Source organism: Moschus berezovskii, chromosome 17 (assembly GCF_049115385.1).
Source record: "Moschus berezovskii isolate FMDL1 chromosome 17, NW_MosBer_1.0, whole genome shotgun sequence".
In the NCBI taxonomy this organism is placed as follows: Eukaryota; Metazoa; Chordata; class Mammalia; order Artiodactyla; family Moschidae; genus Moschus; species Moschus berezovskii.
Window position 1 is genome coordinate 21,267,321 of NC_142476.1, and position 14,423 is coordinate 21,281,743.

Genomic DNA, 14,423 nt, shown 5'->3' on the forward strand with positions numbered 1-14,423 from the left:
AAGAAAGAAGAAAACAGGAACCAGGAAACATGATCCAAAGCATTAAAGAAGTAAAGGAAATTCCCAGGATGATGAGGAAAGAAACAGATGGAATGGAAGCTCTTCAGCAGGCCTAAAGAGCAAACAGTCCAGATTAGAACAGGAAGACAAAAGGCTCCCAGAGGAAAATCTCCAAGAAAAAAGGAAAGGGTTTTAAAAGTAGATTTGATGGAAGTGTTTACTATATTGAGAGGAATTTTACAGTTCTATTGAAGTGTTTGGGAAAGAATTAGTGAAAGACACATCAGCAAACAAAGCAAACAGAAAAATTAAGCATTCCGAAGCCGGGGGTAGAAAGATGTTCAAGAAAGAAAATACACTCATAGTATGATTACCTGACTCATACTGAAGAACATTTACATAGTCATAACAATCTCAATGCTTAATACTACTGATGATTTTTGACAAAAATGAAAGATTAAAAGTGAACCTGATGAGTGTAGATTATTCTTTTGAGAAACTTGGCTATGAAAAAGAGAGTTCAGGTAAAAGAAACAAAAGGAATGAAAGTTTTCCCTACCCGTGTCTGACAGCACATTTCTGTAGTATTATATGGGCTGTCATACAATGCCAATCAATCTTATGTATTAACTTTAGCAACTCTGATGGAAGCAGGTTTCATCAGCCTCTTTTTTTTTAGATGGGAAAAAAAAGCTGTGAGAGCTGAGAAATGTCTCTGAACTAAACAAATAACTGAATAAACACTAAACAGAGTTAGAAACTCCCAGTACACGCTCTTCTATATTCTGTTACTTTCCAAACAACCACTTTGCCAGGAATTATACTATACTCATGTGAATATAAGTTAACAAACGGTCAAAAATTTTGCTACAATAAAAATCTCTTAAAATAAAAATAAATCATGCCTAGCAAAGAATTTTTAAAAGTCTAGAGTTAAATTCGTTTGAACTATTAACATTTAAGTACTGTTTTGTTTTTAGTTAAGTAAATTAAATTCCTTTCTTTGAAAACTAAGGAGCATCAATAATTTTAGGAATAAAACCAAACACACAAAGATTTAAAAAAAAAACCAAAAAGGAGGGAAAAATAAACACATAAATATGATCACTAAAAATGAAATACATCGTCTGTAAATTTATCAGAAAAGCATTCACCAACATTAACATCTGCTCAGGAATTCAAAATACACAAACTTTTCAATTCCTCACTTAAGATTATTTTAAATCAATGTTTCACTTGTTATAACTAGTAAGAGCATACAAGTACTCCTGATAAACAAACATCTGACTTAGGAATGTCTCACGTCCAGATGGCTGGTCCCTGCCATGCAGGAGATGGATGGGCTTCCTGCAGAAGCATTCCCAACGGCTCTCTCCATCACCTTAATGGGAACACCTTCATGGCACCATTATTCACTGTCTCTCCACAAACAAAGGTATCACTGAACCCAAATGATTACCTCCAAATTCTATTTAAATGTCACGCAGTAGAACTAATGTGCATCTGAAGTGTGATTCTCCTAATATTTTTAATCATAAATGTGTAGTATTTCAGCTACACTATATGTTACATGGGGCTTCCCTGGGGGCTTAGTGGTAAACAATTCTGCAATGCAGGAGACATGGGTTCAATCCCTGGGTTGGGAAGATTCCTCGGAGGAGGGCATGGCAACCCACTTCAGTATTCTTGCCAGGAAAATCCCATGGACAGAGGGCCCTGGTGGGCTATAGTCCATAGGGTTGCAGAGAGTCGGACACAGCTGAGTGACCGAGCACACACAGGTTTACATAGGTCTTTAAAGGGTAGCCTAGAAAATTATGTATTTATAATACCATTTGCAAATTTTTTCAGGGGGGAAATACAGTTCAAATTGCAAAGTTCAGATTAAGTATAAATGTCTGAAATGTAACCATTTGTAAGTGGGTGACTACCTGTAAATATTCCAACAATGGCTTAAGCAAGCTGTCATTATTAGGAAAAAAGAGGAACTGTCTCTAAATCCTTTCCCTGTAGGGTCAGCAAAAGAACTATCACAAAGTCTACTACAGAGAAACTTAAAATAGATCCCTGTCATCACTACATGTTTAGTGAAGGACAGGAAATTAATACAAAGGGAGCCTCGTCGATTAATTTCAAATAACTTTTTAAAAAAGTTGATGATATGGAAGGAATGATTAGTTTCACTAATAGGATCACAAAAGGTTATAAATGACAAATGAAAATTCATCCTATCTAATTAGAAGAATGCTACAAAGATACAAAAGTTTGCTCTTAAAAATGTGGAAGTTAGGCACCCTTGAGTACACTGCCTTCCCTAGTCACTTGCTTTCTAAAACACAGGGAAATGAAAAAGTGGAAATGAAAGATTGAGTAATCAACCTTGTTTTGCTTTTAGGTCACTGCACTGACTAAACCAGGAAACATGAAATTCCAAAAACCTGCACAAATTCAGAAATTCAGCAAGTAAAAAAAAAGCATTAACTGAGTGTTTCCTTTCCATTTCCACTGTATTTTATGAACCTGTATTAGCAAGCATGCATAATATAGGATGTTTGGCTTGTACTAGTTTCTAAAAAGGGTAACTAAAGGCATGAATAAGAACCATGAGTTAAAAAGGTGCATCCCTGGCGAAAAGGAAACCAAAAACTAAGCAGTGATTTATGACTTTCTGGATGATAACACTTTGCCACAATTTTAACCCATCTGTTTAACACACGTGCTAGTATCCTTGGCACCCACTGGCACCTGCACCTCACCAGCTCCTTCAGTGCTCAGGAACTGCAGCTGTCTAAAGGTGCCACGTATTTTCACGCTCCCAGCTTGTGCTACCTGGTCTCAGTCAAGACTCTAACCTTCTCCTGTAACGCTCTTCCCTCTGTTCCTTCCACTACAGCCTCAGCAGTCTCTTGTTCTATGAATACTCAAGACTCTAACCTTCTCCTGTAACGCTCTTCCCTCTGTTCCTTCCACTACAGCCTCAGCAGTCTCTTGTTCTATGAATACTCAAGACTCTAACCTTCTCCTGTAACGCTCTTCCCTCTGTTCCTTCCACTACAGCCTCAGCAGTCTCTTGTTCTATGAATACTCAAGACTCTAACCTTCTCCTGTAACGCTCTTCCCTCTGTTCCTTCCACTACAGCCTCAGCAGTCTCTTGTTCTATGAATACTCAAGCTCATTCTTAGGAACCTTGTTCTAGCTCTTCTAACTGAAAAGTTCTTCCTCTTGATTGTCACAAGATAAATTCCCTCTTGCTACTTCCTCAGAAAAGTGCTTCCCATCACCTAAACACATCACCCTAGCACTGATGCTATTTATTTTTCTATTTGTTGATACTTTCCTTCTCCCACTAGAACACATGCTCTACAGAGCAAGGACCTGTCTGCGTCGTTCACCATTACATCCTCCACAGTGAGAAAAGTTCTGGCATAGAGCAGACATTCAATAAATACGCTGAATGCATGGGTGAATAAGAGTCGTGCGCTAAGTCTTTCTTGAGTATGATGCTACATGCTGGTTTCATATAATGTAAACAAAAATTCAAAGCAAAAAGCTCATGAAGCTTTCAGTTCTGTGAGAAACCATAAGGAAACAAATAAGCACATGTCGTAACAAAAGATATAAAAGAAATAAACAAGTACTATGACAGAGAATTGGGGAGAGATTACTTTTACCAGGGTGGGTAGGAAAGATCTCTCTGCGGAGATAGCATTTAAATAAGAAAAACTGAGAAGATGTCAACCTTAGAAGTACTGGGAGAAGTAAACTCATACACTTATGATCATTTTATCTATGACAAAGGAGGCAAAAATATACACTGAATAAAAGATAGTCTCTTCAACAAGTACTGCTGGGAAAACTGGACAGCTACATGTAAAAGAATTAAATTAGAACATTCTCTAACACCATATACAAAAGCAAACTTTGTTAAAATGGATTAAAAATCTAAATGTAAAACTGGATACTATGAAACTCCCAGAGAAAAACAGGCAGAACACTCTGACATAAACCACAATAGTATTTTTTTTGGATTTGTCTCCTAGAGTGATGGAAACAAAAACAAAAATAAGCAAATGGGACATAATTAAACTGAAAAGCTTTTGCACAGCAAAGGAGACCATCAGCAAAACAAAAAGACAACCTGAGGAAAAAATACTTGCAAACTATGTGACTGACAGGATTAATTTCCAAAATACACCATCAGCTCATATAGCTCAATTAAAAAAAAAATCAAAAAATGAGCAGAATACCTAAATAGATATTCCTCCAAAGACATACATAAGGCCAACAGGCACATGAAAAGATGCTCAACACTGCTAACTATTCAAGAAATGCAAATCAAAACTACAATGAGGTATTACCTCATACCAGTCAGAATGGCCATCATCAGAAAGGGTACAAATGATAAACCCTGGAGAAGGGTGGAAAAAAGGGAGCCCTCCTACACTACTGACGGGAATGTACATTGGTGCAACCACCGTGGAGAACGGTATGGCAATTCCCTGGGGCTTCCCTGATAGCTCAGTTGGTAAAGAATCTGCCTGCTGTGCAGGAGACACTGGTTCAATTCCTGGGTTGGGAAGATCCCCTGGAGAAGGGATAGGATACCCACTCCAGTAGTCTTGGGCTTCCCTTGTGGCTCAGGTTGCAATGAATCCACCTGCAAGGCGGGAGACATGGGTTAGATCCCTGGGTTGGGAAAATCCCCTGGAGAAGGGAAAGGCTTACCCATTCCAGTATTCTGGCCTGGAGAATTCCATGAACTGTATACTCATGGGGTCGCAAAGTTGGACACAACTGAGCAACTTTCACAGCAACTACTTTAAAAACTAAAAACAGATTGCTGACTCTCTCAGCAATTCCACTCCTGGGCATTTATCTGGAGAAAACTGTAATTCGGAAAGACACATAGCCAACACTATGTTCACAGCAGCACCATTTACAATAGCCAATCAAGACAGGGAAACAAACTAGGTGTTTACTGACGAATCAACAAAGAAGGTGTGGTACATACACACAATGGAATACTTCTCAACCATAACAAAGAATGAAATGCCATCTGCAGCAACATTGATGGACCTAGAGATTATCATACTAAGTGAAGTTAGACAGAGAAAGACAAATATCACTCAATAATGCTTATATGTGGAATCTTAAGGAAATGATACCGATGAACAAATGACAAAAGAGAAATAGACCCACAGCCATAGAAAACAGATTTATGGTTACCCAAGGGTAAGAGGGATAAATCAGGAGTCTGAGATTAAAATATACACACTATATACTATATACATATATACTATATATAATATGGATAACCAACAAGGACCTACTTACTACATATTAATAGCATAGGGAACTCTACTCAATATCTTGTAATAACCTACAATGGAAAAGAAAGTAAAAAACAAATACACACACACACACAGCTGAACCACTTTGCTTAAAGAGGGGATCTACAGGGGGCTAGAACAAAAAGGAAAGCTTTTGAAATGAATCTGGAAGGGCCAGGTCACATAAAGGAATGCTGAGAAAGTGGAAGTCTATTATGTATTCTTTAAAAGTGGAAGACTTTAGGATTTTAAGCAGAGAGGAATGAAAGTTGATCTGTGTTTTTAAGAGTATTCTAAATTTCTAGTCAAGCTGGTCTTGGAAGTTCATAAACTCTCCACTTTTGTCCAAAGTACCACTAGATAAATACAGAAAAATTTTAAAGACAAATTTAGAGCATGTACAAAGTAAATTTCTATGAACCAGAAAAAAGTAGAAGAGAAAAAGCTGTTAAGTCAGGCTAAAGTTACAGATCCACTGGAGGGCAGACAGAAGGTAGGCAGTAAGTAAACAGGAATTTGCTCCCCACAAGATAAAAAGGTATCAACATGCATCAGAGGGGCAGGGAATGGGGAGAGCTGGCCTCATACATGAAACCAAGGGCTCGAATGGAGTTTTTCTACCCTGAAAAGGAGGCTGGGGAAACAAACAAACAAACTAAGCTGCAGCATACTTAAAACTACACTAGTTGATGGGAGAAAATGCCTCAAAGCCAGGGCCTATATTAAGCTGACTTAGTGACTGGATCCACTATCGCCAATATTACAGGGATCAGGGGCCCGTCCAGTGTCAATTTAAGATGTGGTTCTTGCCTGGGACTGTTCAAGGGCCAGACAGAAGGCAACCACAAAACTACTAGACAGGAAGAGGGGAAAGCAGCAATAAGAATGTAAGCACATGAAGAACTTAGTCAAGAAACACTTGCTAAGCAAAATTATTAAATATATGAAGAAATTACAACCATGAAAGACAGCCAATATAAACCATGTCAAGGAGAGGAATTTGCTGCAGATAAAATAAAAATAGAGCAATCTGAAAATGATTTTTAAAGGTTTGCTGCTGCTGCTAAGTCGCTTCAGTCGTGTCCAACTCTTAGCGACCCCATGGACTGCAGCCTACCAGGCTCCTCCGCCCATGGGATTTTCCATGCATGAGTCTGGAGTGGCTGACATTGCCTTCTCCTTTTAAAGGTTTAGGATCCTCCAATAGCTAAAGAAAGGCTTCCCAGGTGCTACCGTTAAAGAACCCACCTGCCAATGCAGGAAACCTAAGAGACATGGTTCCAATCCCTGGGTCAGGAAGATCTCCTGGAGGAGAGTATGACAACCCACTCTAGTATTCTTGCCTGGAGAATCCCATGGACAGAGGAGCCTGGTGAGCTACAGTCCAGAGTCACAAAAAGTCTCAAACAACTGAAGCAACTTAGCATGCATGCAATAGCTAAAGGAAATCATAACAGACATTACAGAAGAAAAATAAATCATGAAATAAAACAAGAATAGTATAAAAATAGAAGAAATGATAAAATCACAGAATCAAATATACTGTATATATATATAAACAACTCAAAACTCCCTATACCTATCCGCCCACATACAAATGTATTGATAAAGATTTAAGATTACACATATCAAGCAGTTACAGTTAATTGTCTTATTTGAAGGTGTGTGACATCAGACAGACTGGGGAAGACAAGTAGGTTGTATTTTCATTTTCTACTATATATATACCATTGATTATTTAAAAGTTAATATTAAGCTTACATTTATTAATAGCACAAAACAAAAACTAATTAAAAACATAACAATTTAAATAATGTGAGATTTATGGTAGTTGAATTGGAGGATTCTCCCATATATTTTTAAGAGTAAGGTATAGATAATCTGAATATATAAATCATTTTTCTGCAAAATAAATTATGCTCCCCAAATGTCTAGTATGTATGTATTTCAATATGATTATGTGAAAAGAGACAAATGGATAAATGGATTCACACCAGACGAGTGCTGGATCTCTGAGGGAGCAGTGGATGGGAACGGAGGAAGGAGGCCCAAAACAAAAGTTACACGCCACCCTTATGTTCAAAAGAACATGCACAATTATGTACTTATCTCATAAATATTTCCTGAGTGTCCTATGTCAGACAATGATCTTATAGCTAAGGGATACAGAAGTGGAAAAAACAAAGCCCTTGTTCACAGAGAGTTTATAATACAATAAAATAAACAGAAATTACATAATGTCAGTAAGTAGTGGGGGAAATACAGCAGGCTAGGGTGACAAAGTATGACCAAGGGGGTCAGGAAGGGATCTGACACAGACTGTCGGGGAAGACCTCTCTGATGAGGTTATACTTTGAATGGAGCTGAACAAAGTGAGAGTCAGGCAGGTAGTTTCAAAGAGGAACCAGGGAGCAACAAGTGTGAAAACCACAGGGCCAGTGCCTGTTTGGCACATCCTGGGTGAAACAGAATGCTAGTGTGGCTGGAGCTCAGCAGACAAAGGTGAGAGTGCTAAGAAACTGGGGTCAGAGATGAAATCTGAGGAGCAGCCAGGGACCAGGTCAGAGAGGATCTGTGGACCAAGGGAAGTATGATGGGGAGCCACTGGAGACTTTTAAGCAGGGACTGATGCACCCTGATTATGCTTCAGAAAGAATCCCCTGGATGCCATGTGGCAAACTGAAATGGAAGGAGACCAGCAGACTACTGTAGTAGTCCCATTAAGAGAATATGGAGACAATTAACAATAGCAATAGAGATGGATTTGATAGGAAGTAGTTGAAATTGAAATACGTTTTCAAGGTCAAGGCAGCAAGATCTGCAGATGGATTAAAGAGGTAGCAATAAGCAATATACTACTAGTCACTGGTTCATCTCGAGTACATGATTCCATGTGATCTAATCTTGTTTCTTATGCTTTTAACACTTTTGGGATGTGAATGCATTTTTATATAATCAAGAAAAAGCAAGGAAGTTATTCTCATTGTTAAAAAAAGTACACCCAACCAGTCCAGTCTAAAGGAGATCAGTCCTGGGTGTTTACTGGAAGGACTGATGTTGAAGCTGAAACTCCAATACTTTGGCCACCTCATGCAAAGAGTTGGCTCGTTGGAAAAGACTCTGATGCTGGGAGGGATTGGGGGCAGGAGGAGAAGGGGATGACAGAGAATGAGCCTTCCCGGCACCGCGGGACACAATGGCCATGAAATGGTGTCACATGGTCAGATATGTGGCTATGAAGGGACGCTGCTGACTGGAAGTTGGTACTCGCCAGCTGCCTCTACAAAGATTACATCATGACCATTGCAAGCTGCTGACCTTCAATACCCCCTGAAAGAAGTTCAGGGTGAAAATCAGGAATGAGGCACTCTGTGCTCTGGAAAAAAAAAAAAAAAACTGGCAGAACAGGCCTTCAGATAGTTAGATCTTTTCAGAAAAAGGTTTTATGAGTTCCAATTCTTGCATCTTCTCATACCTAGAAAAACACTGACGTCATTAATGGTGAAATCTGCTTTGGCTATTAAAAAAAATTTTTTCTTTTTTTACAATTAAAAGTCAAAATAGAGTAGCTATGGTTCACACATCCTGGGAAATAACTATTTCCCAGATATCCTGAAAAATGATATTATGAGTGTGATTTCAGATTAGATGCTGTGACCTAATGCAGAACTTAATGCTCCTATAATGCATTTTTGCTTCTGTACTTTGCTTGCTGCTTGTAAAACCAAAGTTACTCCATTTTAAGAGAAGGTTGTTTTTAAGTAAAGATTCCTAAAATTGTTTTTGAAAAAAAAAACAAATGTGACAATAATATGAAAACAACCAAAAAAAAAAAAAACAAACCACATTTATCTTTTGTGTGACTGTAGATGCAAATATACTATAGTTTAACATAGTATACAAATATAAATAAAATACAGGTAAATTTAATTCAAGTATATAAAAGAAAAAATATACTAAAGAGTAAGTGGGGTTTTCTCTGTGAAAGAAAAGATAACCATCAGAAAAATCTGTCAATATTAATTCACTATGTCAGCAGAGTTAGAGACAAAAAGCATAAAATTTAGGGGCATAAGGGAACTTCATGAGTGATGAAAAATTCTGTATCTGAATTGTGGTCATGGTTACAGAGTTGTATACGTTTGCCAAAACTCAAACTGTGTGCATAAAACGGACGCACTTTTATTATACGTAAATTATACCGCAATAAAGTTATGTTTAAAAAAAATATATATATGTAAGGTCATTATAAATAGTTATAAGACAAGCCAAAAACTGAGAGCAAATATTTACAGTGCTTGTAACACTAATGTCTATAATGTGTGTGTGCATGCGTGTATCTTCATGTGACTGTGTATATGACTCTTAGAAATGAATAAGGAAAGTTGAAATAAACCAACCAAAGAACAGGCAAAGAATATAAATAGGTAACTCAAGGACGAACAACCTCACTTTAAAAATTTCTACAAGCCTGTCACAATGGCGGGAAAAAAAAAAGTATAGAAAACCTGATGGCAATTAATTTTTGGCAAACTGCAGAGAAGCAAGAACTTTCAAACACTGCTGGTGGAACCATAAACTGATATGACTACTTTGGAGAGGTAGTAAAGATCAAATGTAATAAAGCTGAACAGAGACAAGCTCTCTGGACCTAGAAATTCTGCTTCCAGAAATCTACCTCAGAAAATCTGCGGCATTAAGTATGCCACAGTTTACAAGACACAGGTGTAAAAATATTCATTGTAAAACTGTTCATAACAGCCAAAAAAAGAAAAAGAAACCAAGTGCCCCTCAGTGGAGGAATGGACTTACAGAGAAGTATTCATGCTCAGAATATTATATAGAAACAAAATGAATGCAGATAATGTGTATACAATACCGATGGGGAAAAGCAAGTTGCAGAATATGATTGGTATGATACAGCTTATGTAAAATTTTTAAAACAAATGCCACACAATGTTTATGGATATACACCTATAAAGTAAAAGCATAAAAACATGGATAGGAAGGATCCTCTCAACTTGAGCATAGTGGTTACAGTGGTTACTTCTGAAGTAAGAGGGAGTGGAATGGGATGGTAAAAGAGTAAAAACAAAAGTTTCAACTATATCCATACCTTTTAATTCCTAGGAAGATCTGATCCAAGTTTGACAAAATATGAATAGCCCTTAAAAATAATCAAATTCTTCAAGACAGGCTTCAATAATACGTGAATCGTGAACTTCCAGATGTTCAAGCTGGGTTTAGAAAAGGCAGACGAACCAGAGATCAAATTGCCAACATCTGCTAGATCATGGAAGAAGCAAGAGAGTTCCAGAAAAACATCTATTTCTGCTTCACTGACTATGCCAAAGCCTTTGACTGTGTGATCACAACAAATTGGAAAATTCTTCAAGAGATGGGAATACCAGACCACCTGACCTGCCTCTTGAGAAATCTGTATGTAGGTCACGAAGCAACAGTTACAACTAGACACGGAACAACAGAATGGTTCCAAATAGGGAAAGGAGTATGTTAAAGTTGTATAATGTCACCCTGCTTATTTAACTTATATGCGGAGTACATCATGAGGAAATGTCTCTTAGGAAAATTGTTACAAACTTTTAAAGGTAAGAATAGAGCTATTTAAAAATACGCATGATCCACATTTTTAGCAACATTAGTTCTGTTGCTGGATTTACAAAGTTTATGTTCTTTTTATTTCTCTGTGTTTTACAAGATGCACCTAAGTGGAAAACAGAATTGAATTCAAAGGTGTAACAAACGTACATATCTCTTAAGTTTAGTATTATATTTTTATTGGATTTTATTCTATAAATGATGAAAAACCAATGACAGTTATCACACGAAGGAAAGATACTATGAGTGCTTTATCAGTACAACTTTGGCTGTAATGCAAAGAATGGATAATATAATAGTATTAAAGACAGAAGGGTATTATAGGAGAAGGTAGATGGAGAAGGTTTAATACTCTAGGTCAGGAGACTGCTTAACAGAAGTCCAGATTCCTGGGTCCTGACCCTAGAAATTCTGAGATGGTAGGTTTAGAGCTAGTTCTCATAAATGGAAGTGAGAAAAAGACCTAAACGCTTATGACTGGGAGTGAGTTAGAGCATCAAAGGGAAGATACCCCTGATGCTAAAACCTTTAAATGAGTATCAGGAACTCTGAAAAGTTAGCAGCTCACGCTTCATTTTTACCACAAATGAATACTGGCTCACCTGGATCAGGGTCATATTTTAGGTCCAACAGATGTACAACAGGGTGGTACTGCTTCTAAACATAAAATAAATTAAAACAGATTTAAATTAACAACTAGGTGACTTACAGAAACATTTTCTTTGGCTAATATAAACAAATATTAGTCAGTAGTATCATTCTTTTGCCAAAAAAAAAAACCCAAAACAAAACAATCATCTAAATTAGATCCTGTAGGGGAGAGAGGAGAAAGAACAGATCAAATTAAGTCTGAATTATACCTTTTAGAGTACTGCCACCTATTGCATACACTAAGACGCAGCAACATAAAGAAGCATAAAAGCAAATTTAAAAAAATAAATAAACAAACAAAAAAAAAAGCAAATTAAAGGCACAGTGACAGAATCTTGTGTTTATATAAAGTATAAGGTAGTTTTCAAACTATTAACGGACTGGTTTTCAAAAGTTCATTTTAAGACAGATGGTTAGAACTCAGAACTCATACTCACACAGAAATCTGTTTTTAACAGTGTCAGCACACTAATGTCTACCTGTGATACACTGGGACTGCAGTAGCAGAACAGCAGAACAAGATCCATAATTCAGGCAGAAAGGAAGTGGAAAATGTTCTTTCTCATGCCAAAAGCAGCAGGAACCAAAAAGGTTTTTTGTCTGTTTGTTTTAAAGCTATCTTTAGTATCCTCACCCCATTCATTTTTGCATCAATTTTTAAACTTAAACAGCAACACCCCATCTAGGTCAGCAAACTTTTGTTTATGTAATACTGACTACAGGTTTTTTGGTGGGGGGTGGGAGCAGGAAGGAAGGGTAGTAATAGGGAGAAAGATACTGGAAAATAAACACATTTTTAATGTTTTTCTTAAGGAAACTTTAAAAGTAGATGAGGGAGATGGGAGTGGGGTATTTCTCAGAGAACTTACATTTCTATGGAAGAAATAAAAAAGAAAACTTTTGCTTATAACTATTTTTTCTCATAGAATGATAAGTAAAATATTTTAGATAAACTACCTGCTTTCACTCTCTGAACAACTCCTGAAAACTACGCAACTGGAAAATTTATATGTAAAAGTATGCTAATTTCAAAAAGTAAGGACAAACCATTAAGCAAAGCTGAAAGCCACATGTATGTCTCACTCCAGAGGCAATGCCATTCCAGCAAACCTCCTTCTGCCGCATCATAATTTTTGGAGCAAAAGAAATTACACACAATTCATAAAGCAAATTTTGGCATTATAAACAGGTAGTCTCAATCTTCATCACCAAAATACATAACAAAGACAAGGGTCTCCCAAAATACATAACTATATACAAATAATGTGCCAAATACAAATCACAAATAGAAGGAAGAGGCTTAAAAAATAAATTTCTTTCTCCTTCCTGGACTTAGAATTAAGTTATTGTCAGTCTTCCATCTTCAAATTCTACTTTATTTTATTATCAGCTGTATTCAAAACCCAGTGTGACTTAGAAAGGGGAAGTTTTATAACAAACAGTAGTAATTCAGGCAGGAAAAACAAAACAAAATGTCATTTATCTCTACTTGATCTTACACTTTAACTTTTTTACTGCAGTAAAACAGACATTACATAAAACTTACTATTTTAAAGGTAAATCATCTTACCAAAATCTCCTGTTGTGCCTTTATGATTTTGATGACACATTCAAGGATCTTTCTGGGATACTGCTTACGTTTTGTGGCTAAATCAACTATGATTTCATCAAACTGGTCTTCAAGGACTTTGATATCAGAATCTATTTCAAGTGAAAAAATAATATCAAAAATTCCTTAAAACACACAGTTTATATTCTATATGAAAATGTAACATAAATAAACTAAATTTAGAAAGCACAAAATTTAAGGAAAACAAATATGGCACGTTAATGGATGCCTCACTTTGGTAACTTATTCATCTATTCATTTAACAGTCCCTGTGGAAATCCAAAGCCCAAATCAGAGAAATACAAAGATGATTTAAAAAAAAAAAGACACAATGAAGAAAAACTTACAGGACAAAAGAATTAGAAGAAAGTTATCAATTAAAGTGTATAAAACAAATGAACTAAACTCTAAAGCACAGCATACTGATTGGCATTAAAACAAAATCCAACAGTCTAATGCCTAAAGAAGACACACAAAAATATATGTGGGCTAAAATCTACAGAATAATTTAAAGCATGCAGTATCTGTGTAAATACAAAAAGGAAAAATCTAGAGTTTTCTATTATGAAAAACTAACACAAATTAATAAGGTTATGATTATGTTAAATAAATTTTCATGAAGTCATATTAAATAAGAGAATATCTAACAATATTACATGTGTCAGTTCCAAACAATATAGTAACAATATATCCTGAAGAACTATTGATTTAAAATGAAAAATATAGTTGTACCTGGAAGCCTTATCAGTTTATAATGTCAAGTTTAGTAAATATGAAATTAAAGATAAATACAATTTTAAAATCTGTATCAAATAACATAAAACTAACCCTGTAATAGTAAAATTTAATGACAAGACAAAAAAATAACTTAAAAATAAAAAAGAGAACTACAAAGATGAACATAACACAACCCCTGTTCTCTAAAAGCTTATGGTTCACTGAAGAAACGGACGGATAACTGCCAAACAACTTCACAAATGCAATAGAGGTAGGAACAAATGCTACCAGGACAAAGAACAACTTGAACAATAACTATGCCTTGGGAATCTGAGACTTTAAAGAGAAAGTAACATTTGAGTTGGATCTTGAAATATTGATATAAGTGTAAATAAACTGCATAATAAAAAGGCAGGGAAAAAATACAGAGAAGCACACAAGGCAGAGAAAACAGCATCGGAAAGATCAAGAGTCTAGGAAAAAGTTCTAAATGGCT

General features: G+C 36.3%; 1 protein-coding gene across 1 annotated transcript in view; it reads right to left on the reverse strand.

The window, feature by feature from the left end:
• The window catches only part of NSL1 (NSL1 component of MIS12 kinetochore complex), a 37,659-nt gene that overhangs the window by 8,289 nt on the left and 14,947 nt on the right, over positions 1-14,423 (reverse strand). The window contains exons 3-4 of the mRNA XM_055419056.2: positions 13,172-13,302; positions 11,553-11,607 (exon numbers count right to left, since the gene is read on the reverse strand). Of these exons, the coding sequence (XP_055275031.2) occupies positions 11,553-11,607; positions 13,172-13,302 (186 nt within the window). The remainder of the gene's footprint in view (positions 1-11,552; positions 11,608-13,171; positions 13,303-14,423) is intronic.